The sequence below is a fragment of the Callithrix jacchus genome, chromosome 4, assembly GCF_049354715.1.
Source record: "Callithrix jacchus isolate 240 chromosome 4, calJac240_pri, whole genome shotgun sequence".
NCBI classification, from domain to species: domain Eukaryota; kingdom Metazoa; phylum Chordata; class Mammalia; order Primates; family Cebidae; genus Callithrix; species Callithrix jacchus.
This window is the reverse complement of record NC_133505.1, coordinates 165,794,429-165,816,313: the sequence shown is the minus strand read 5'-3', so window position 1 is coordinate 165,816,313 and position 21,885 is coordinate 165,794,429. Positions and strand designations below refer to the sequence as shown.

The 21,885-nt window shown below is 40.8% G+C and overlaps 1 protein-coding gene across 1 annotated transcript; it reads left to right on the top strand.

Annotated features, from left to right (window-relative positions):
- The first annotated feature begins 1,086 nt into the window (after positions 1 to 1,086).
- RSPH3 (radial spoke head 3) lies at positions 1,087 to 21,483 on the top strand. The gene is made up of 8 exons (XM_008995322.6): positions 1,087 to 1,839; positions 3,420 to 3,507; positions 12,116 to 12,257; positions 14,866 to 15,011; positions 16,136 to 16,339; positions 18,222 to 18,384; positions 20,528 to 20,614; positions 20,998 to 21,483. The coding sequence occupies exons 1-8, from the start codon at positions 1,724 to 1,726 to the stop codon at positions 21,306 to 21,308; spliced, it is 1,257 nt and encodes a 418-aa protein (XP_008993570.4). The 5' UTR covers positions 1,087 to 1,723; the 3' UTR covers positions 21,309 to 21,483.
- The last annotated feature ends 402 nt before the right edge of the window (positions 21,484 to 21,885 follow it).

The window sequence follows — 21,885 nt, the reverse complement described above, 5'->3', positions numbered from 1 at the left end:
TGGATCAGGAGGTCAAAAGATCGACCATCCTAGTCACATGGTGAAACCCCGTCTCTAGTAAAAATAGAAAAATTAGCTGGGCATGGTGGCGCATGCCTGCAGTCCCAGCTACTCAGGAGGCTGAGACAGGAGAACTGCTTGACAGAGGTTGCTGTGAGACAAGATTGCACCACTGCACTCCAGCCTGGGTGACAGAGCGAAAATAAGAACAGGAAGAAAGGAAGGAGGAAAGGAGGGAGGGAGGGAGGGAGGGAAGGAAGGAAGGAAGGAGGGGAGGGGAAAGGAAAGGAAAAAAAAAAAAGAAATTACCTCAAAATTAACTGATCAGACCTAAAATCTTCTGGCAGTGTTTTTACCTCTAGAATTTACCATACACCTTTACGTTAGTGTTACATACAGAATGCCTATATCTGCTTGAGGACATACACTTCAAAGCAGAGAACAGATATAGATCTTAACATAAAGGCTTACCATTTACGAGGCACAGCTCTAAGTATTAACGGTTTTAATCCTCAAGACAAAACCTGAAGAGAGAAATTCTTCTATTTCCACTACGTGGATTCGGAAAATGAAGCACAGAAGCATTTAACTTGCCTGAGGTTACAGAGCTAGTACATGATAGAACCTGGATTCAAATCAAGACAGTTATTAGCTACATTTAAGGTGTAACTGCAAATGCAAATAACTCATCACAAGGGATACACACACTCATACAAGATACAAGATTTTTAACACTGCTGGTAAGAAAGCCAAAGCGTCTGCGTTTTTAAGTGCAGCCCCGCCCAGCGATACTACATTTATTCTTCAGAGCCTGGGGCCTGATAGATTAAGGCACCGGGGAACTATGCCTTTATATTTTTTCAAAACTCAATAAATTGCCCACTTCTTTCCCAAAATGAGGTGTCTGTCGGGGCGGCCCTTGTCGCTCCGTGTGTCAAGGGTCCTCCGATTGCTAGCACACAGCGGTGAGCAGAGGGCAAGAAAGGAACTGCACAGACTCGGCTGCGGAGGGCGGCGGCGGCCCGCCCCTGGGGCGGGAAAAGCGGAGGTGCCAGGAGACACCTGGAAGCCCTTCCCCGCCCGGCCACATCACAGAGCTGGAAGCCCGGCTGACAGAGACGTGTCATCGCTGGGCCAGCCTGGGAGCGCTGCGGCGCGGCGGCAGGAGAAACAGCAGAGGACGCCCTGGAAGAGAAGGAGCACGTGGGCCTGAGAGAATGGCGCCAACACCAGCCCTGCAAAGTCACATTCCAAAGCGGGGCCGGTGACAGCCACCGTGGCCCCGCAGGCCTCAGAGAAGACGGTCAAGCCAGCCAAGGCCGCCACCCTGGCCAGGGAGCTCCCAACGCGCAGGCGCACCTGCCGGGGAGGTGCAGCTGGGCGGAGTCAAGAGCCGGAAGTGTCTAGCGCCGCAGTCCATACCGGGAAACCAGCGGACCGGAACTCCCCGGAGTTCCCGCCCCCAGACAGAACCCGGGGTTACTGGGCAACCGATGCGGCCACTGCAGCTGATCTCTGGCTTGCTGGGAACGAGCCCGGTGTAGCTCCCACCTCCTGCACTGGTAACCTCCCGTCCCGCCCACCTCCCTTATTGTCGCCTCTCCTCGCGTCGCGGAATCCTTGCCCTTGGCACTACTTGCATCTCTCCGGGTCCCACGACACCTTAGCGCCCACCTGCTTCAAAGCCAAGCTCCACCGAAAGCGAGGTGTTCTGTCCCCGGACATGGCCTTGGCGCTGACTGACAGCACCTCTCGGGCCCCGAGCACCTACACCTACACCAGCCGGCCTCGGGCACTGCCCTGCCAGCGCCGCCGTTACCGGGACAGCCTGACGCAGCCGTGAGTGTCCAAGCCAGCCCCTGTGTGATCCCTATTTGCACCCATCCCCGGGCCAGAGTCTGGCTCCTTCGCCCTGGCAAAGCCTGCTCATGCTGTCTTTCCTTGGCCTCACTCTGCCGAAATAAACGTTTTGCCCTAAGGAATCTCCCGTGGTGTGGAGGAGTAAAGCAAGAAAGGGCACGGGTTGGGCATCAGTTAACTTTTAGTGTTCCTGAGTTGCTGCCATGGTCCTTAAGATGTACACGAATCGGCTTATTTAACAAAATTTGACTTGTGTGTATTGAGGGCCAACTATGTGCTAGGCACCTTGCTGGGGGCATTCAAATACGTTTTTTTACTTAATCCACAGTGCTGTGAAGTTGGTTTTACAACTTCGTTATGCACATGAGGAAACTGCGGCGCAAAAATACCCAACAATAGCACATCCAAAATGGGAGCCGAGGAAATCTCTTCTACAGGCTTTGAGCAGGAATAAGATTATTCTTGCATGCAGGACCATAGACTCTGTGTGTGTGTGTGTGTGTGTGTGTGTGTGTTTTGGTGGTGGTGGTGGTGGTGCTGGTGGTGATGTTGTTTTAAGATGGGGTTTCCCTCTTTTCTCCCAGGCTGGACTGCAGTGAAGCAATCTCCACTCACTGCAACCTCCGCCTCCCAGATTGAAATTATTCTCCTGCCTCAGCCTCGATTCTCCTGTCTCAGCCTCCCGAGTAGCCGGGACTATAAGCACATGCCACCACACCCTGCTAATTTTTGTATGTTTAGTAGAGACGGGGTTTCGCCACGTTGGCCAGGCTGGTCTCAAACTCCTAGCCTCAAGTGATCCTCCCACCTCGGCCTCCCAGAGTGCTGGGATTACAAGCGTGAACCCCCACACCCGGCCAGCAGATTGTATTTTTACATGGATGAAGAGTTGCAAATATTCAAACATATTTAGGGGGGAAAAGAAACCCATAAACTCTTAAAGTTCTCTTAAAGTTAAATGGTTCTCTAAAGTTCTTTCCATAAGCCTCAAATGCTGAATTCAGCAGAACTTGATAGGAATGCAAGCTCCATGGATGTAGCAACCTTTGCATCCAGAGCAGCTGGGATTATAGGCGGACACCACTAGGCCCGGCTAATTTTGTGGGGTTTCATCATGTTGGCCAGGCTGGAAAATTTTATTAACATTTTAGGCAGTAACTTTAAAAATATATTTAGGTTTAAAGAACAATGAGAAAATTGACTTAATTCTTAAGCCTGATTCTTCTATTATTGTAACTTTTCAGTCTTTGTACAAGCTTTTTCAGTCCTTTAAAGAAGGCCCCTTTTCAAATGGGCCATTTTCATATTTATTGAAGTCATGTAGATTTACAACCTAAATCTGGCTCTGCCACTTATTAGCAAGGTAACCTTGGGCAGAGTCCTGAGTCTGTTTCCCCTTCTGAAAAAGGAATATAATTCCCAACTTGCAGCTTATTGTGAATAATAAATAAAATAAAGTACATGTATTTTCATCTTAGTTTAGATCCTGTTGAAAATAAGTTACTTCATAGATACCAATACTCTGTTAAAGTGGCTATACAGAATTTTCTGTTTTACAGAGATGAAGAACCTATGCATTATGGAAACATAATGTATGACAGAAGGGTAATACGAGGCAACACTTACGCACTCCAGACCGGGCCACTGGTAAGTTCAGTTTGAATAGTCTAACACTGCGTTTTCACATTGTCTGTGGCAATGTGAAACAAACAAGATCAGTTTGTTTCTTTGTTTGTGTTAATTTCTAATCCATTGCAGACTAAAACATTCATAAAATAAAGATGAATTACTACAAAAATGAAATTTAAAAAAAAAATACAAATAGAGCCTGATGACAGTTTCCAGGAGCTGAGGGGTGAGGGGGACAGGGAAGGAGTTATCGTTTAATGAGTGTAGAGTTTCAGTTTTGCAAGGTGAAAAGAGTTCCAGAGATAAGAGGATGGTGATAGTTATAGAACAATGTGAATGTAATTAATGCCACTGAATTTTATACTTAAAAATGGTTAAGGTGATAATTTTTACATTGTATATATTTTACCACAAAAAAAAAAAAAGAATTAACTAGGCTAGGTGCAGTAGCTCATGCCTGTAATACCAGCACTTTGGGAGGCTAAGGTGGGTGGATCACCTGAGGTCAGGAGTTCAAGTCCAGACTGGCAGCCAACATGGTGAAATCCCGTCTCTACTGAAAATACAAAAATTAGCTGGGCTTGGTGGTGGGCACCTGTAGTCCCAGCCATTTGGGAGGCTGGGGCTAGAGAATCACTGGAACCTGGGAAGCAGACACTGCAGTGAGCTGAGATCGTGCCACTGCACTCCAACCTGGGCGACAGAGCAATACTCCATCTCAAAATAAATCACAAAAATAATTTAAGAAAGAACTAAGAAAAAGCCTCAATTTTTCATTAGATTCAACAAAACTCTGCCATTCTAAACTTTTACTCTCAATTTCTATACTTAAATTGTTACAGACCATTTCAAATAGTTCACTGATACACTAGCCAGAGGCCCACATTTTGAGAAGCACTGGTCTAATCCATCTAGATTTGTTTAGATCATCCCATAATCTAATACAACTATTATTATTTAATCAAAAAGTCTGAATTCTGCTCCTATAATTCACTCAACAATTATTTATTGAGTTTTAGGTCCTGTTCTGCGTATCTAGGATGCAGAGATGAGTAAGACATGGTATGATATTAAGGGTGGTGAGTTCTTGGCACAGAAATGAAATACAGATGAATTTATAAACAGTATTATGATATCTAAGTGCCTAATACAAGATGGTGATAGAGATGCTCCTCTATTTACAATGAGGTTATATCCCAATAAACCCACTGAACATTGAAAATGTATTTAAAACACCAAACCTGCTGAACACCATAGCATAGCATAATCTGCCTTAAATGTGCTCAGAGGCCAGGAGTGGCGGCTCACGCCTGTAATCCCAGCACTTTGGGAGGCCGAGGCAGGCAGACTGCTTAAACCCAGGAGCTTGAGACCAGCCTGTGCAACATGATAAAACCCTGTCTCTACAAAAAATAAAAATAAAAACCCACAAAAATTAACTGGGCGTGGTGGCATGCACCTGTAATCCCAGCTACTTGGAAGGCTGAAACAGAAGAATTGATTGAGCCCAGGAGGACAAGGCTGCAGTGAGCTGTGGTCACACCACTGCACTCCAGCCTGGGTGACAGAGGGAGATCCTGTCTCAAAAAACAAAACCAAAAATACAACCTAGAATGTTAAGGAATTGAGGGAAGTTCAATGTGTCAGAATTGGAGCCTGAGGCAGGGAGTATCAAGAAATAAGTGATTAAAAAGAAAGTAAAGATGAGTAATAGCATTCAAATCCACATTAGAGAGAAAGTTGTTAAATGTTTAATGAGGGATGTGAAGAAGCCACCTAAGGAATGTTTTCAGAACGAGACCCTGTCTCAAAAAAAAAAAAAAGTGGCCGGGTGCGGTGGCTCAAGCCTGTAATCCCAGCACTTTGGGAGGCCGAGGCGGGTGGATCACGAAGTCAAGAGATTGAGACCATCCTTATCAACATGGTGAAACCCCGTCTCTACTAAAAATACAAAAAATTAGCTGGGCATGGTGGTGCGTGCCTGTAATCCCAGCTACTCAGGAGGCTGAGGCAGGAGAATTGCCTGAACCCAGGAGGCGGAGGTTGCGGTGAGCCGAGATCGTGCCATTGCACTCCAGCCTGGTTGACAAGAGCGAAACTCCATCTCAAAAAAAAAAAAGTGCTCAGAACATTTATATTAGCCTACAATTGGGAAAAATCATCTAACACAAAGCCTATTTTATAATAAAGTATTGACTATCTCATATAATTTATTAAATATGAAAGTGAAAACATAATGGTTGTATGAGCACATTTTCTGTGGATACTTTTCATCATCATAAAGCTGAAAAATTATAAAAAATATGTTGGGGAACATCTATTAGACTTGTTGCAGGATGAACCACAGACAAAACCCCTCAGACACCGGAGTAAGGAAACAAGTGACTTTATTCGGCTATGGAACCTCAGCAGACTTACGTCCCAAAAACCGAGCTCCTTTCAGTTCTAGAAGTTTTCTTTCCCTTTTTATGGGCTTCTAACTCTAAAGGGACAGTGAAACCGTGTTATAGCCCATTGGCTGGGCATTGATCTCACAGTCTTTGTCTTTCATTGATTCATATTTGGTGCACACAGGAAGGAAGAAAGGGAAGGGGTTACAACAAACTTGGAGAAGTTAAACAAAGGTAGCCAATCATTCTGTGATAGAATCACCTTAAAGTGGGGAGTGGATTGGGCGAGCACGGAGTATGTGACTAAAGGCAGGTTCTTGTGCAACCATGGCAGGAAAGAACATTTCTTTGTTACATTCTTAAGGTTTACGGATAACATAGGCACCAGTTTCAGAAGAGGGAGTTATCTTTCTTAACTCTCAGGCCCCACTGGGGCAGAGCCAGTGAGGTCAGCTGGCTGCCTGACTGCTGACTTAAGCTCTTTACTATTTTATCTTTTGCTCCCTTCCCTAGCAAACAACAGGTAGGAGAGTAATGGCTTCTCACCTTAGTCTGAAGCAATGGTTAACTTATTAAACATATATATATGCTTCAACCCTATCCTGGATCTCCTGCGTTAGAACCTCCAGGGGTTCTAACTGCTTCCCCCACTGAGATGATATCAGCAAGGATGGAGCAGGAAGCTGAACTTTCACCTTCACCCACCAGCAATGAGGTAGTAGGAGATGGCACAAGTCAGTGCCCCACTCTTTCTGGGGTGGTGTCAGCAAACCCAGTGGGTAGCTGAATTGCAGTCCTATCTGGCGGTAATGAGGTGGCATGAGGCAGTGCTAGTCAGTGCTGCACTCCCACCACCCCAACACCAGTGTCAGCAGAGCCTAGCAAGAAGCTGAACTACCACCCCCACCTGGCACCAATGTGTTGGTACAAGTTTACCCACTGCTTTTGTTGAAATGGTATCAGTGGGGCCCAGCAGGGATTTGAACTTCCAGCCCCACAGACTCGTGCACTAAAACAAAAAGGGCAATTTCCTACTGAAAGATTATATAGAATCCAAAGTCTTACAATATAATACCTAAAATAGCCAGGATACACACAGAAATCATTCATCATACAAGAATCAACTTGTATGTAACATGCAGTTACAACTTGCATGGGAAAAGACAATCAAGAAATGACAAAACCAGGATGATTCAGATGTGGGAATTACCTGAGGAGGATTTTAAAGCAACAATCAAAAATGTTTCAATGAAAAGTGAATAATTACAGACACCCTTGAAACAAATGAAAAAAAAAATCTTAGCAAAGAAATACAAGATACAAAAGTGAACCACATGGAAACTTCTAGAACTGAAAAATACAATAACCAAAATAAAAAACTCACTAGATTGGATGCAGTAGTACACTGGAGATGACACAGGAAATAATCAATGAACTTGAAGAAAAATCAATGAAGAATGGAAGTTATCCAGCTGAACAGAGAGAAAATAGACCACCACAACTCCCACACAGAAAAAGAGCCTGAGAGAGCTGAAGAACAATCACAAAGATTTATATTCATGTTGTTGGAATCCTAGAAGGAGAGGAGGAAAAGTATGAGGTGGAAAAATATTTGAAGAAATTGTGCTTTAAAATTCCACAAATTTGTCAAAAGGCCTACAGATTGAAAAAGCCAAGCGACCTACAACAGGATAACCCCAAAGAAATCTACCCAAGACATGCCAAGATCAAACTTTTGAAAATTAAAAACAAAACATTTTGAAATCAGCCAGAGAGAAATTACTTGTTAGCTAAGGGAGAACACTGATTTAAATGGCAGTGGGTTTCTTAACCTCAAACATGGAGACAAGAAAGTGGCACAATATTTTTCAAGTCCTTAAGGGAAAGAACTATCAAGATCTAATTCTAATTCAGTGAAAATATTTTTCAGTAGTTTTAAAATGGCAGCATAGAGGCAGGCTGGCTTCACTCCCCATACAACAGAAAACCAAGAACAAATGTATAGTGCCAAAATTATCATCAGCAATATTCTAGAGCTCAAGTAGAAGGAGGAGGCAGTTCCCAGGGCTACAGAAAAGTGAAAAAGCTCCAAAGAGATGGTAGGAGAATCAGACTTTCATATCTACAACACCTCTCCTAGTCTACCTGGCACTAAGGACATGGAGGATTGTATTAGTCCTCTAGAAGGACAGAACTAATGAAATAGATAAATATGTATAAAGGGGAGTTTATTGAGTATTAAATCACATAACCACAAGGTCCCACAATAGGCCATCAGCAGGCTGAGGAGCAAGGAGAGCCAGTCCAGTTTCCAAAACTGAAGAACTTGGAGTCTGATGTTCAAGGACAGGAAGCATCCAGCACAGAAGGATGTAGGCTGGGAGGCTAGACCAGTCTCTTTTTTTCACATTTTTCTGCCTGCTTATATTCTAGCCACTCTGGCAGCTGATGAGATTGTGCCCACCCAGATTAGGGGTGTATCTGCCTTTCTCAGTTTACTGACTGAGATGATAATCTCTTTGGCAACACCCTCAGACTTATCTAGGATCAATACTTGGTATCCTTCAGTCCAATCAAGTTGACGCTTAGTATTAACTAACCATCACAAGGATTGATCTCTGACTTGTGATTTCTGCACTGGAAAAAGTAAGATCATGGTAGGCAACTAGTTTCCCTAACATGCTGGCTTCCCTGGCAGGAGATTCAACCCACAAGAAGTGTCATGAGTTCCTGAAGGGAGAAATACCTCTGAGTACAGCCTGGGACTACCATCCCTGGCCCTGGACACCCTGCCGTATAACTCAACCAAAGGAAACACCAAATCAGAGTGGCTGTTCAGCAGCACCACACTGTAGGAGATACATGGTACTGCTCCCTGGGCACAAACCCTTAGCCACACTGCCAGGGTATCCCCTTTGGGGCCTCCCCATTCAGGATGGGCAGCACTTTGATCATTTACTAGAGCCAGGTGAAGCTGCCCTTAAGGTACCACCTAGAGCCAAAAAGGAGGCAGCAACCTAGTGATAAAGGATCTCTGGCAGGGCATGGCGGCTCATGCCTGTAATCCCAGCACTTTGGGAGACCAAGACAGGAAGATCACTTGAGGTCAGGAGTTCGAGAGCAGCCTGATCAACATGGTGGAACCCCATCGCTACTAAAAATACAAAAATTAGCTAGGCGTGGTGGCGGGCACCGGTAATCCCAGCTACTTGGGAAGCTGAGTCAGGAGACTCACTTGAACCTGGGAAGTGAAGGTTGTGGTGCACCAACATCAAGCAACTACACTCTAGCCTGGGTGGCAGAGCAAGACTCTGTCTCAAAAAGGAAAAAAAAAAGGTTCTCTAAGAAAATATATCCAGTGAAAAGCAAAGCAAGCCTTCAGTGCACATACATCCACATGAAACAACAGCAAACAGGGAACCATGACCTACCTACAGGGACAAGCAAGGAATCAGTAACTGGCCCTAATGAGATGGCAAGATATGAGCTGTCTGGCCAAAAATTCAAAATAGCAGCCTTAAAGAAATTCAGTGATTTCCAAGATAACACAGAAAAGCAGTTTAGAAATTTATTAGAGAAATTTAACAAAGATTGAAATATTTTTTTAAAATCAAACAGAAGTCTTGAAGATCATTTGTTGAACTGAAAATTTTATTAGATGCATTCAACAACAGAATGAATCAAGCAGAGGAAAGAATCAGTGAACATGAAGACAGACTATTTGAAAATACACAGTCTGAGGAGAAAAAGAATGAAAAGGAACAAAGACTGCTTACAAGTTATAGAATATTACCCAAAAGACCAAAACTAAGAATGACTTGTGTTCAAGAAGGAGTTGAGCACGAGCAAGGAGTAGGAAGCTTGTTTTAAGAAGTGCTAACAGAAACCTTTCCAAAACTTGAGAAAGAGATAGATATTCAGGTACTGGAAGGTCAGAGAATACTGAACAGATTCACCCCAAATAACACCCCATAGAATAATCAAGCTCTCAAAGGTCAAGGACAAGAAAAGAATCCCAAAAGCAGCAAGAGAAGAGAAGCAAACAGTATACATGAAGGAGCTCCAGTCCATCTGGCAGCAGACTTCTCGACGGAAACGGTACAGGCCAGGAGGGAGTGGAATGACCAAGAGGGACTGGGATGACATTTTCAAAGTGCTGAAAGAAAAAAAAAATTCATCTAAGAATATTGTATCCAGCAAAGTTATCCCTCAAATATGAAGGAGAGATGAGCAAATTCAGCACCCTCATGCCCATCTTAAAAGAAATGTTAAAGGGAATTCTTCAGCCTGAACAACAACAAAAAAAAAAAAAAAAAAAAAGAAAAAAACACTAATGTGCCAAAAGAAAACATTTGAAGGTATGAAACTCACTGGTTTAATTAAGTACACAGACAAAGCTTAATGTGGTATGCAGTCTACTCATAATTCTATGAAACCCAACAGACAACTATCAAAAACAATAATGGCTGCAGCAACCTGCTAAGAGCTAGGTAATATAAAAACATGTGCAATGAGACAACTAAAAGTTAGTATGCGGGGGATGGAGTTCAAGTATAGAATTTTTTTTTTCTTTGCTTCATTCTTTGTGATCTAAGATAAGTTGTCATCTCTGCTAACAACTTGTTATATAAGATGTTTTTATGTAAGCCTCATGGTAACCACAATGCAAAAATCTATAATAGATTCACCAAAGATTAAAAGCAACAAACCAAAAAATACTATGAAACAAAGTCTCTCAACACAAAGAAAGACAATAAAGAAGGAGGGCGATACAAAACAATTAGAAAATAAGCAACAGAATGCTAGTAGTAAGTCTTTGGTTTATCAGTAAGAACACTGAATGGAAGAGGACTTGGTTCTCCAATTAAAAGGCATAGAATAGCTGCTGGGATAAAGAAATAAAACCCAACCATATGCTTCTACAAGAAACCCATTTCATCTACAAAGACACACATAAACTGAAAGTATAGGGATGGAAAAAGATTTTCCATGCAACTAGAAACCAAAAAAGAGCTTGAGTATACTTACATCAGATAAATTACAAAACAAAGACTGTAAAAAGAAACATGGTCACCCTATAATAATAAAGTAATAATTCAGCAAGCGGTTATAACAAAGATAAATATCTATGCACCCAACACCAGAGCTCCCAGGTGTATAAAGCAAGCACAAATAGATCTAAAGGGAGAAATAGACTGCAGTACAATAATATTAGGAGATTTTAACACCCCATTCTCAGTAATAACTAAATCATCCAAACAGAAAATCAGGGAAAAAAGAAAGAAAGAAAAGAAAAGAAAATCAGCGTTAAACTTCACACTAGACCTATTAGGACTAACTGATATTTATAGAACATTTTATCCATCTTCTGCAGAATACACATTTTTTTCCTTCAGCACATGGAACATTCTTCAGAATAGACCATATCTTAGGCCACAAAACAAGTCTGAACAAATTTTTAAAAAGAGGAATCATATCAAGTTTCGTTGCTGACCACAAGGAAGTAAAACTAGACATCAATAATAAGAGGAACCTTGGAAGCTCCAAAACTATGTAGAAATTAACATACTCCTGAATGATCAGCAAGTCACTGAATAAAAAGGAAATATTTGTATTATTTTTGTAAATGTATAGATAGGATCGTACACCCATCTATTCCAGTTAACAGCCCTACTTTGCAGTTACTTTTTTATGCTTTGTCAAACATCTTTGTAATTATCTGACAATGCAATTTTAATCAATTTAATATTGATAAATTGTATCTATTTCCAACACCATTTTAATCAAGTCACTGATAATCAGGAAACATTAAGACAAATGCTATTATACCACCCAGGAATTGCTTTTGGAATGGCAGTTCCTGTATGCTTTAAGAAATATTTCTAGGCCAGGCGTGGTGGCTCAAGCCTGTAATCCCAGCACTTTGGGAGGCTGAGGCGGGTGGCTCACAAGGTCAAGATATCGAGACCATCCCGGTCAACATGGTGAAACTCCGTCTCTACTAAAGATACAAAAAATTAGCTGGGCATGGTGGCACGTGCCTGTAATCCCAGCTACTCAGGAGGCTGAGGCAGGAGAATTGCCTGAACCCAGCAGGCAGAGGTTGCGGTGAGCCGAGATCGTGCCATTGCACTCCAGCCTGGGTAACAAGAGCGAAACTCTGTCTCAAAAAAAAAAAAAAAAAGAAAAGAAAAGAAATATTTCTAAATTCTAGAAGTCTTTTCTATCTCTGTTAGCCTGGACAGCCTGATGCTCTAGAGCTTCAGAGACAACGGGAGGCTAAGAAGAGGGCTCTTGCCAGAAAACGAGCCCAAGAGCAGCTCAGACCACAAACACCTGAACCCGTGGAAGGCAGAAAGCATGTCGATGTGCAAACAGGTGTGTGACTGTGCTGTTGGCATTATGTCCTCCCAGTTTACTCAGTTGTCTATGTCAGTTCATTTTTATTGGGCCTTTGCATTATTTACGCATCTCCTGTGCTGATACTTCCCCAATTACATGGTAGGGAAGTTCATTTATTAAAGAAATGCATAGACTAGGCTGGGTGTGTTGGCTTATGCCTGTAATTTCAGCACTTGGGGAGGTCAAAGCGGGCAGATCGCCTGAGGTCAGGAATTCAAGACCAGCCTGGTCAATGTGGTGAAACCTTGCCTCTACTAAAAATACAAAAATTAGCTGGGCGTGGTGGCAGGCGCCTGTAGTCCCAGGCTTCGGGAGGCTGAGGCAGGAGAATTGCTTAAACCCAGGAGGCGGAGATTGCAGTGAGCCAAGATTGCGCCACTGCACTCCAGCCTGGCACTTGGCGACAGAGCAAGACTGTCTCAAAAAAAAAAAATACAAAAATTAACCAGGCGTGGTGACCAGTGCCTATAATCCCAGCTACTCGGGAGTCTGAGGCAAGAGAATCACTTGAACCTGGGAGATGGACGTTGCAGTGAGCCAATACTGCACCATTGCACTCCAGCCTGGGCGACAAGAGCAAAAGAGCAAAACTCCATCTCAAAAAAAAAAAAAAAAGAAAGAAATACATAGACTACTTACTATTATAATAGTGGATATGGCTGGAAGTGTGGAATGGGCTTTAAAAAAAGAATTTTGGCCAAGCACAGTGACTCACACCTGTAATGCCAGCGCTTTGGGAGGCAAGGCAGGAGGATCACTTGATCCCAGGAGTTCGAGACCAGCCAGGCAACATACCAAGACCCCATCACTACAAAAAAATGTTTAAATTAGTTGAGTGTGGTGGTGCATGCTGTAGTTCCATCTACTCAGTAGGCAAAGGCACAGGAGGATCATATGTGCCCAGGATTTCAAGGCTGCAGTGAGCTATGATCACAGCACTGCACTCAGCCTGGGCAACAGAGGTTGCCTATCTCTAAAAAATAAAGAAATAAAAGAATTTTATGACCAAACAAATTCTGTCTTAGCCCTTTTCACATGTTCTATTCTCGAACTGGGATTCTTTCTCATAGTCCAACATGATCACTGTTCTTTTCATCAGGACTTACAGGGAAGGACAGCAGTATAGTCCTATTTTGTCATTTTATTTATCTTTTGAGAGGAATAAACCCACTCCCACCTGAGTCCTCTGCCTCTCACACCAGCCTTGTCTGTCCTTTTGTTATGTGGCTTTGCACACTCCCCAGGGCCACACAGGAACTCCTGAGGCAGGTGCCAGGATTTTTGTACTCGTCTGTCTGTTCTCAGCTGTAAAGGCTTACCTGGTCCTATAGGGTCTAGCTGTGTTGTTGACAGAATCTTGGTCATCAGATAGTGCTTGGTGTTTAACTTGGACCACTGTCACTACTCAGGTTCACCTTGTACCCTGCCAAGATAGTGAGTGGATTCATCAGGATTATTTCTGCATCTAAAGGCAAAAGGAACCATTCCATGCTTTAACCCCTGCCTTTAGGCCAAGACTAGCATGCATGTCTGTCTTTGGCCAAAGAGCTAAGTTTTCATGTTTCTTCATACCATCAAGATAGTAAGTGATATAATAGCAGCCAGATTTTTTGAATATTTCCTCAGAGACTGAACCAGGTCCTTTGTTCTGTGTATTTCCTTCGTTATTACAAAGATTCTGTGTGACAGGTAGTTATGGCCCCTTTTACAGGTGAAGAAACTGAGGCTCAGAGAGGACATGACTTAGCCAAGTCCTATGCCCAACATCTGACTCTAGTGCTCATGTTCTTGGATGCCACATTGCCCCTGCCCCATATAAATTACCCCTAACATGAAATTTGTTTTCATACATCTGTTTATAATTGTAGCGTAGAGGGAACATCAAATAACCTGGTAACTTGGTACATGATTTTTTTAAATATCCAGGAATTTTCAAATCTTCATGTGTTTACTATATCTTAGGATTCAAATGTATGTATGTATTATTGAGCTTTGTCCCCATTGTGCTCCGCATCTTATACACATCTACAGTCTCATATTCTTCTTTAGTTCTGTTTTCAAATACAAAGCTCAGTGCTTTCTAGACATTCGGTAAATATTATAGCCTGAGTGACTCTATCTATCGTCTTCCAAATATGAAAAAACCCTTAGTTCAATATGTGAAGTAAACCCCACATTTGAGCACTTTCATTCTGATACTGAGCTAAAATTCCAAATACACATATATGCTTGAAATATACCAGAATTATATTTTCTTTGAGACAGAGTCTTACTCTGTCACCCAGGCTGCTGTACAGTGGCGCACTCTTGGCTCACTACAACCTCCACCTACCAGGTTCAAGCAATTCTCCCACCTCAACCTCCCAAGTGGCTGGGACCACAGGTACACACCATCACACCCAGCTAATTTTTGTATTTTTTGTAGAGATAGGGTTTCACCATGTCAGCCAGGCTGGTCTCAAACTCCTGGCCTCAAGTAATCCACCCTCTTTGGCCTCCCCAAATGCTGGGATTATGGGCGTGAACTACTGTAACCAGCCTTAGACCAGAATTTTAAACTCAATGTATATGATATTCTTCTTAGAATTATACCTTGAAGAAATTGCTGATCGCATAATAGAAGTTGATATGGGATGCCAAACAGATGCATTTTTGGACAGACCACCAACACCACTCTTCATTCCTGCCAAAACTGGCAAAGATGTGGCCACCCAAATACTAGAAGGAGAGGTAAAGTACGTTCTGTGGGCTTCCCTCTATTATCTTTATAAATGAGGTAAAGTAAGGTGTAGATAATGCTTAATATGAGTAACAATCATGTCACAATTGGATTCTACTTCTTGGATTTCTTTCCAGATACTATCTATAATGGTTTTATCATATAGTACTCAGAAATGTTTTAAAATACCATGTTCGGATTTCTTTGCTGATTAGAAGCCAAATCATTTAAAAATCTTTTTAGAATATTTCCACATTTGATCTTTGTTTGTTTATATGCTTGCCTGATTTATGTATATAAGATAGATTTGTACTAAATAAGGAAAAATAATATCCCTGGTATAAAGGTTCCACAATTAGTTGCTTGTGGATTATATAACTTTTGTGAAGATACTCTCTTGTTTAAAAAAATTTTTTAATAATTATATTTTTCTGTCAGTGTGAAATGCATAAATAGGCCTGTTTATGAAATTGAAGAAGAGAAGGCAATGATTATGTTCACAATGACCTAAATGAGTTTTAAGACTTGGTGGGAACTTGAAAGAACTGTCACTGAAATTGGGAAATAAATGTTCGGAAGCTACATGAAAGTTGTATTTGCCTGTAAATCCTAGCAATGAATCTCCAAAATGACTGTTATTCTTTTTCCTTCATTCATCAAGCTATTATTATAAGCAGCCAATGAATATCAAACAGAAAAGGGAAAGAATGACAGACAAGGATATTTCTCTTCGGTGTCAGGGTTCATTTTGATGAATGCAGAGATTTTTTTCATAAACTTTGATTTAACAGTTTTTGCCTGTAAACAAAATGTTGTTCATTTTGAGGATTAGAAACCACAAATAAAGGCCGGGCGCAGTGGCTCACGCCTGTAATCCTAGCACTTTGGGAGGCCGAGGTGGGTGGATCACCTGAGGTCAGGAGTTCAAGACCAGCCTGGCCATCAGGGTGAAACCCCATCTTTATTTAAAAAAAATAAAAAAGAAGAAAGAAACCACAAATAAAGCACAAACACAGAGTCTGGCACACAGGAGACACTTAATAAATAATATCTCATTATTGCTAGTCATTATATTTTTGTTGAGCATTTGATTCATAATTAAAATTTTAAGTTTGCTTTATTTTGTATGTCTAAGCTCTTCGACTTTGATCTTGAAGTTACACCGGTGTTAGAAGTTTTGGTGGGGAAAACAATTGAGCAGTCTCTTCTGGAAGTCATGGAAGAAGAAGAGTTGGCTAACCTGCGGACCAGTCAGCGCGAGTATGAAGAACTACGGAATAGTGAACGAGCCGAAGTTCAACGACTTGAAGAGCAAGAGAGGCGGCACCGAGAAGAAAAAGTATATATCATTATATTTTTATTTCTTAGGCAGTCGTTTGGCTAATTCGCATATTATTTTCAAAATTACATGTAATGATATCTCATAAAGCTAAAGATCTTTGGGAATATATTAGAAAAAGATCTATAGTTTTTGCTCAGATCTCTCCTATGGATCATAGATCTTTCATGGACCAAATTACATCTTTTAAACTCCAGTTTACATAAACGTACCTAAATTGAGTTTCCAAAAGTTTTGAAATGAAGTGAAAGTTCCAAGGTTACATGTGTCCCAGTTGGAAGGCTCTCTTAAATATCAGAGTCCTAGAGAAAGAAATACATAAGTTGGTTTGCCATAAGTCAGTGGCAGAAAGATGAAAGGAAGGAAAAAGTAAGTGTATTGAAGAGAGCCTGTGGGTAAGAAGCAGGGGATCTGGATAGAATTCTGATTCTTTTTCTCCGTGACCAGGCCCTTCTTTATACCCTTAGGACACACCAGACCTATTTGGGTTTTTATAGAATATTTTTCAGATTAAGAGTTTTAGAATCTTCAATAAGGACAGGTTTACAGTCCAGTTTTTCAAAATGTGCCACTAGCCTACAGTTAGGAAGCACTAGAAAAGACAACCTCTCTGGTTCTGGCAATAACTGTCAGCCTTTGTCATATACCAGTGAACAAATTATAAAGTAGTACCTTAATACCTGAAACAGTTAAAATAATTTCCCAAAGGGCTTAACTTACGTACTATGAAAAATAGCGTAATTGTTGGGAAATCCTACTGAATACCTATCAAATGGACTTTAATTCCAAGATTAATACTTAATTGTGTAAAGAACATAGGGCTTACAATAAGGATTGTGCAAATTAAGACTTTGTTTACAAATATAAAATAAACCGTGGCAAAATAAGCTTTGTTGAAATGAGTCATGAGATCTTTATCAAAAAATATTTGTTTATTTACTATTTGGAAATATGTCATGGAAACTGGATATAAGAGTCATCTCTTATATTTGTTTGAACTTTGAAAATAGATTTAATTAGAAAATATATTAATGCTCTCATTTCCACATGAGAGTAGAGTAGAGGATTCATTAGCTTTGTAAATATTACATGGTCTAAAGGAAGCAGCAACAAAAAATAAGAGGCTTGCTTTTTTTTTTTTTTTTTTTTTGAGACAGAGTTTCTCTTGTTGTCCGGGGTGGAGTGCAATGCCATGCAGTCTCAGCTCACTGCAGCCTCCACCTCCCAGGTTCAAGCAGTTCTCCTGCCTCAGCCTCCCGAATAGCTGGGATTACAGTCACGCACCACCATGCCTGGCTAGTTTTGTGTTTTTAGTAGAGACAGGGTTTCTCCATGTTAGTCAGGCTGGTCTCAAACTCCCAACCTCGGATGATCCTCCCGCCTTGGCCTCCCAAAGTGCTGGGATTATAGGTGTGAGCCACTGTGCCCAGCAACAAAAAATAAGAGGCTTTCATAATCTTCAGAACCCTTCAGCTTTACAAATTCAGTGAATTATTACAAATGAACTCATTCATTGGCCTGAGTTCTCTCATTGAAGATTTCTAAGCAATTGTAATTTTTCTTACCAAATATTTCATGATAATATTAATTTAAAATGCATATAATGGTGATTATCTCTTTGCTGCCATCTGTACAGTCAGGCATGAATGTCTTGAAATTATTTTACTTGAAAATTAATAGTGAGATGTTTTACCTTAAGCTCCATCTTTTTAACTTTCTGAATTGAGTACCCACTTGCTATTGAAATTCGTTAAAATTTTGATGAAAAATATGAACCTTTAATAGACACTTTGCTGTCCATTTTCTTATAAGTCCACGTTCTTAGATTCAGTACATGGGGAGGGCATACGAGCTAAATAACCACCTATGTTGTTCTTGACAGGAACGGCGTAAGAAACAGCAGTGGGAAATAGTGCATAAGCACAACGAGACATCACAGAAAATTGCTGCCCAAGCATTTGCACAGCGTTACCTGGCTGACCTTCTCCCATCTGTTTTTGGCAGCCTCAGGGATAGTGGCTACTTTTATGATCCCATTGAAAGAGGTTTGTAGATATTTTTGTTAGATTAATTTTGTTGTAATAAGCATCCTCTTAATGGTTCAACTTTATCTTCTGTCCATTTTTATTTTGAATTGGAATCTTTCTATTTCTAACACAAAGTCAGTTTTAGTTGTTTTTTTAAAGTAAGTACAGTCATCAATGAGATGTGTATTCCAAAGATCTTGATTTAAGGACATTAATGTTCGTTTATCGAGAAGCAATGTTTGTATAGTAGAAAGAAATATGGACTTGGTATTGAAAACTCGAGTTTGGGATGCAGCTTTATCATTAACTAACTTGATGACCTCCAGTTTCCTCATGTGTGCAATGAGGATTTTTTTTTTTTTTTTTTGAGAAAGAGTCTCATTCTTTTGCCCCCACTGGAGTGTGGTAGTACGATCATGGCTCACTGCAATCTCTGCCTTTCAAGTTCAAGCAATTCTCCCTGCTTCAGCCTTACAAGTAGCTGGAATTACAGGCACCTGCCACCATGCCCAGCTAATTTTTGTATTTTTTAGGAGAGACAGCGTTTCAGCATGTTGGCCAGGCTGGTCCTGGCCTCAAGTGATCCACCTGCCTCCGCCTCCCAAAGTGCTGGGATTACAGCCTGAGCAACCAAGCCCAGCCTGAAATGAGGATTATTTAGGAGTTAAGCCATAAAATATACGGAACTGTGTAAACTATAAAGTCCTATATGTATAAGTGATTGTTATTAACTTTTTCTCAGCTGACTTCTTATTCCAAGCAAAAATCTTTTGAGGGCACCTATCAAGGTCATTTATTCATTTAATTAGGCGCTTACCCTGTTCCAGGCAGTGTTTGGTGTTGGATAAAAAGAAGGATCCCTGCTCTCTGCCATTAGGGAGCCCATAGCCTGATAGCTGTCTGTCTGTATCCCCTCAACGCCTGTATTCCTAGCTGCTTAGCCAATGGAAGGGAGGAGTTGCATGTCTTCACCACCACCCAGCTTCCTCAGGGTGAAAGCACTTACATGCACCGTGCTTGATGTAAGGTCCTATTTTGTTGGTCAATGGTATTTTGGGGCACATGTTAGTAGTGTTAATTTTAATGATTACATATTCAATTCAATACAGAGAGATCAGCTTACAGACAAATATTATTAGTTTACATTTATATCTTCCTTCCCAGTTGACATAGTATTTTTCATAGGTGATATTATTTGATAATCCCAATAACCCTGTAGGATAGGCAGGTCAGATATAATTCCCATTTTTTCAGAAATAGAAACTGAAACTCAGAGAAATTAAATGCCTTGCTCCCAAATCCTCATGCAGTGGAAATATTAGACCTCAAACGGACTTGGAACTCAGACTCCAAGTTCCAGTGTTCATTCTCTGCTACCATCCTGCCGTCCTGTGCTCTAGCTTGGAGTCTGTTAGCCAGAGACCAGTAATCTTTTTTCTATCACAGATTGCCCAAAAAAAAGTCAGTTATAGATCATTTAAAATCTTGCAAATGAAATTCATGCCTGAGATTAAAATTATTATTTATCATAGTGAATATAATACTCTATCACACTCTCCATTTCATCCTATTGAAAAATAAAATTAGATGTCTACCCCCCAAAAAATACTATTTTGAAACTTTAAAATGTATATTGTAATAGACCATAGTTTTTAAATGCTTACACAGATTTCAGTTTGAACAACTTAATACTGATGGAAACGCCCAGTTTCTGACCTATTTCTAGATGGCTGTCTCCTCAGATGCCCTCTCACCTGCAGTCTCTGACTCTGATGAGCTTCTTTCCATTAGGCCCTGGGCTTCAGGTGGAAACTTTCTCTCTTACTGGCATTGCTCAATCTCAGATTTGCATTGCATTTGGATTGGAGTTCTCCCAAACCCACATCCTCCCCCTGCCTCCCTGATCTATCTAGATTGCACCTATGAAGTAGACTCCAAATGCCTTGATGCCAAGGAAGGCCTCATAGTTGTTAAAATATTACTTATGCAATAGAAAGGAAACTGACCAGAACATACATAAGGAAGACGACAAAAGTTATGCTGTATGAGTCTATTTAACATTTTATATTATGAAACCAATGTTGATGAGTCTATTACATTAGGAGAAGAGCGCATTATTCCTCTGATGATTCATAAAAATCAATGAATTCTTTTATTACAGATATTGAGATAGGATTTCTTCCATGGCTAATGAATGAAGTTGAAAAAACCATGGAATATAGCATGGTGGGAAGAACAGTGCTTGACAGTAAGTTAATTATCCAAAAGTCATCTCTCAAATTTTTAGTAGAAAGAACATATTGAATAAATTGAAAGAAAGATTAATTTTCAGTTGTAATGTTTAAACTTTTAGTATATCAGTAGTATTAATAAAAGTGCAAATTTTTATCCTCAATATTATTTTTGGCTCTTCTATAATTTGATATCTATTAATATCTTCTGTCATTACTTTATAAATCATATTCTGTTAAAACAGAGTATAATTCATGCTTAATACATTAAGTGTGAAGTTAAGTATGCTGACTTGAGGCTTCATGAAGGTTTTATAATCATCTTTAAGTCAGCATTATAACTCCTAAAATATACCATAGTATGAAAGTCATAGTGATGTTTGGACATTTAAATTTTCAGTGTTGATCCGTGAGGTGGTTGAAAAGAGACTGTATATGTATAAGCATCAGAAAGACTCACATCCGTCTCCAGAACCCGAGGATGAGCCTGGTGGTCCCGAAGCAATGAGAGAGTCACTGAGGGCTTCTGAATTCCTGGAGCAGAGCATGTCACAGACACAGAGGCTGCTTTTAGACAGAGACGACCTACAAAGAACAACATATGACTTAAGTTCATCCCAGGAAAGGAAGTTTATGGAAGAGAGCGAGCTCTTAGGGCAGGATGAAGAAACAGCCAGGAGGGAGTCCTTAGGGAAGGAAGAATTGTCATAGGAGGGGAGCTTTGAAGTCATGAAACCAATCAACAGCCAAGTCAGCAAGCAATCAGGTAAAGATGCATGAGTCCCCTCAGGTTATAGAATTTATGTTGTATTCGGTCCATATGTCTTTTTGTCTAATGGACTGGGCCAATCAAATGTCATAAAATAAAACTACTTCGAAAATGAAACCTAAATTGAATTCATTTACTTAATAGAATATTCAAAGGCTATATTGTAATTCTAATGAGAATTATATTTAATTACTAATCTTCTGTCACCATTATTTATAACCAGAAAATACATTTTTTCTTAATCCTTCTAATTTTGCAGGTTAGTTATTTTAGTGAGTGTGATATTTGATGTTCAGTATCAGTGCTGTCGGCCATGTAGCATTTCTTCTCTATAGGAAAACCATTTCACCTACCATAAGGAGAATGTTGAAAGCCACAGCACTCCCTTCCTGCAAGGACCATCTTCAGTATTCGAGTAAGGCTTAAGGAATTCAGTGGGTTAGTAATATGCTCTCATCTTTTATTTCGCATTCCTGATATTAAAAATGTCAGGCAGTACCAACAAAGCAGAAGTCCCTG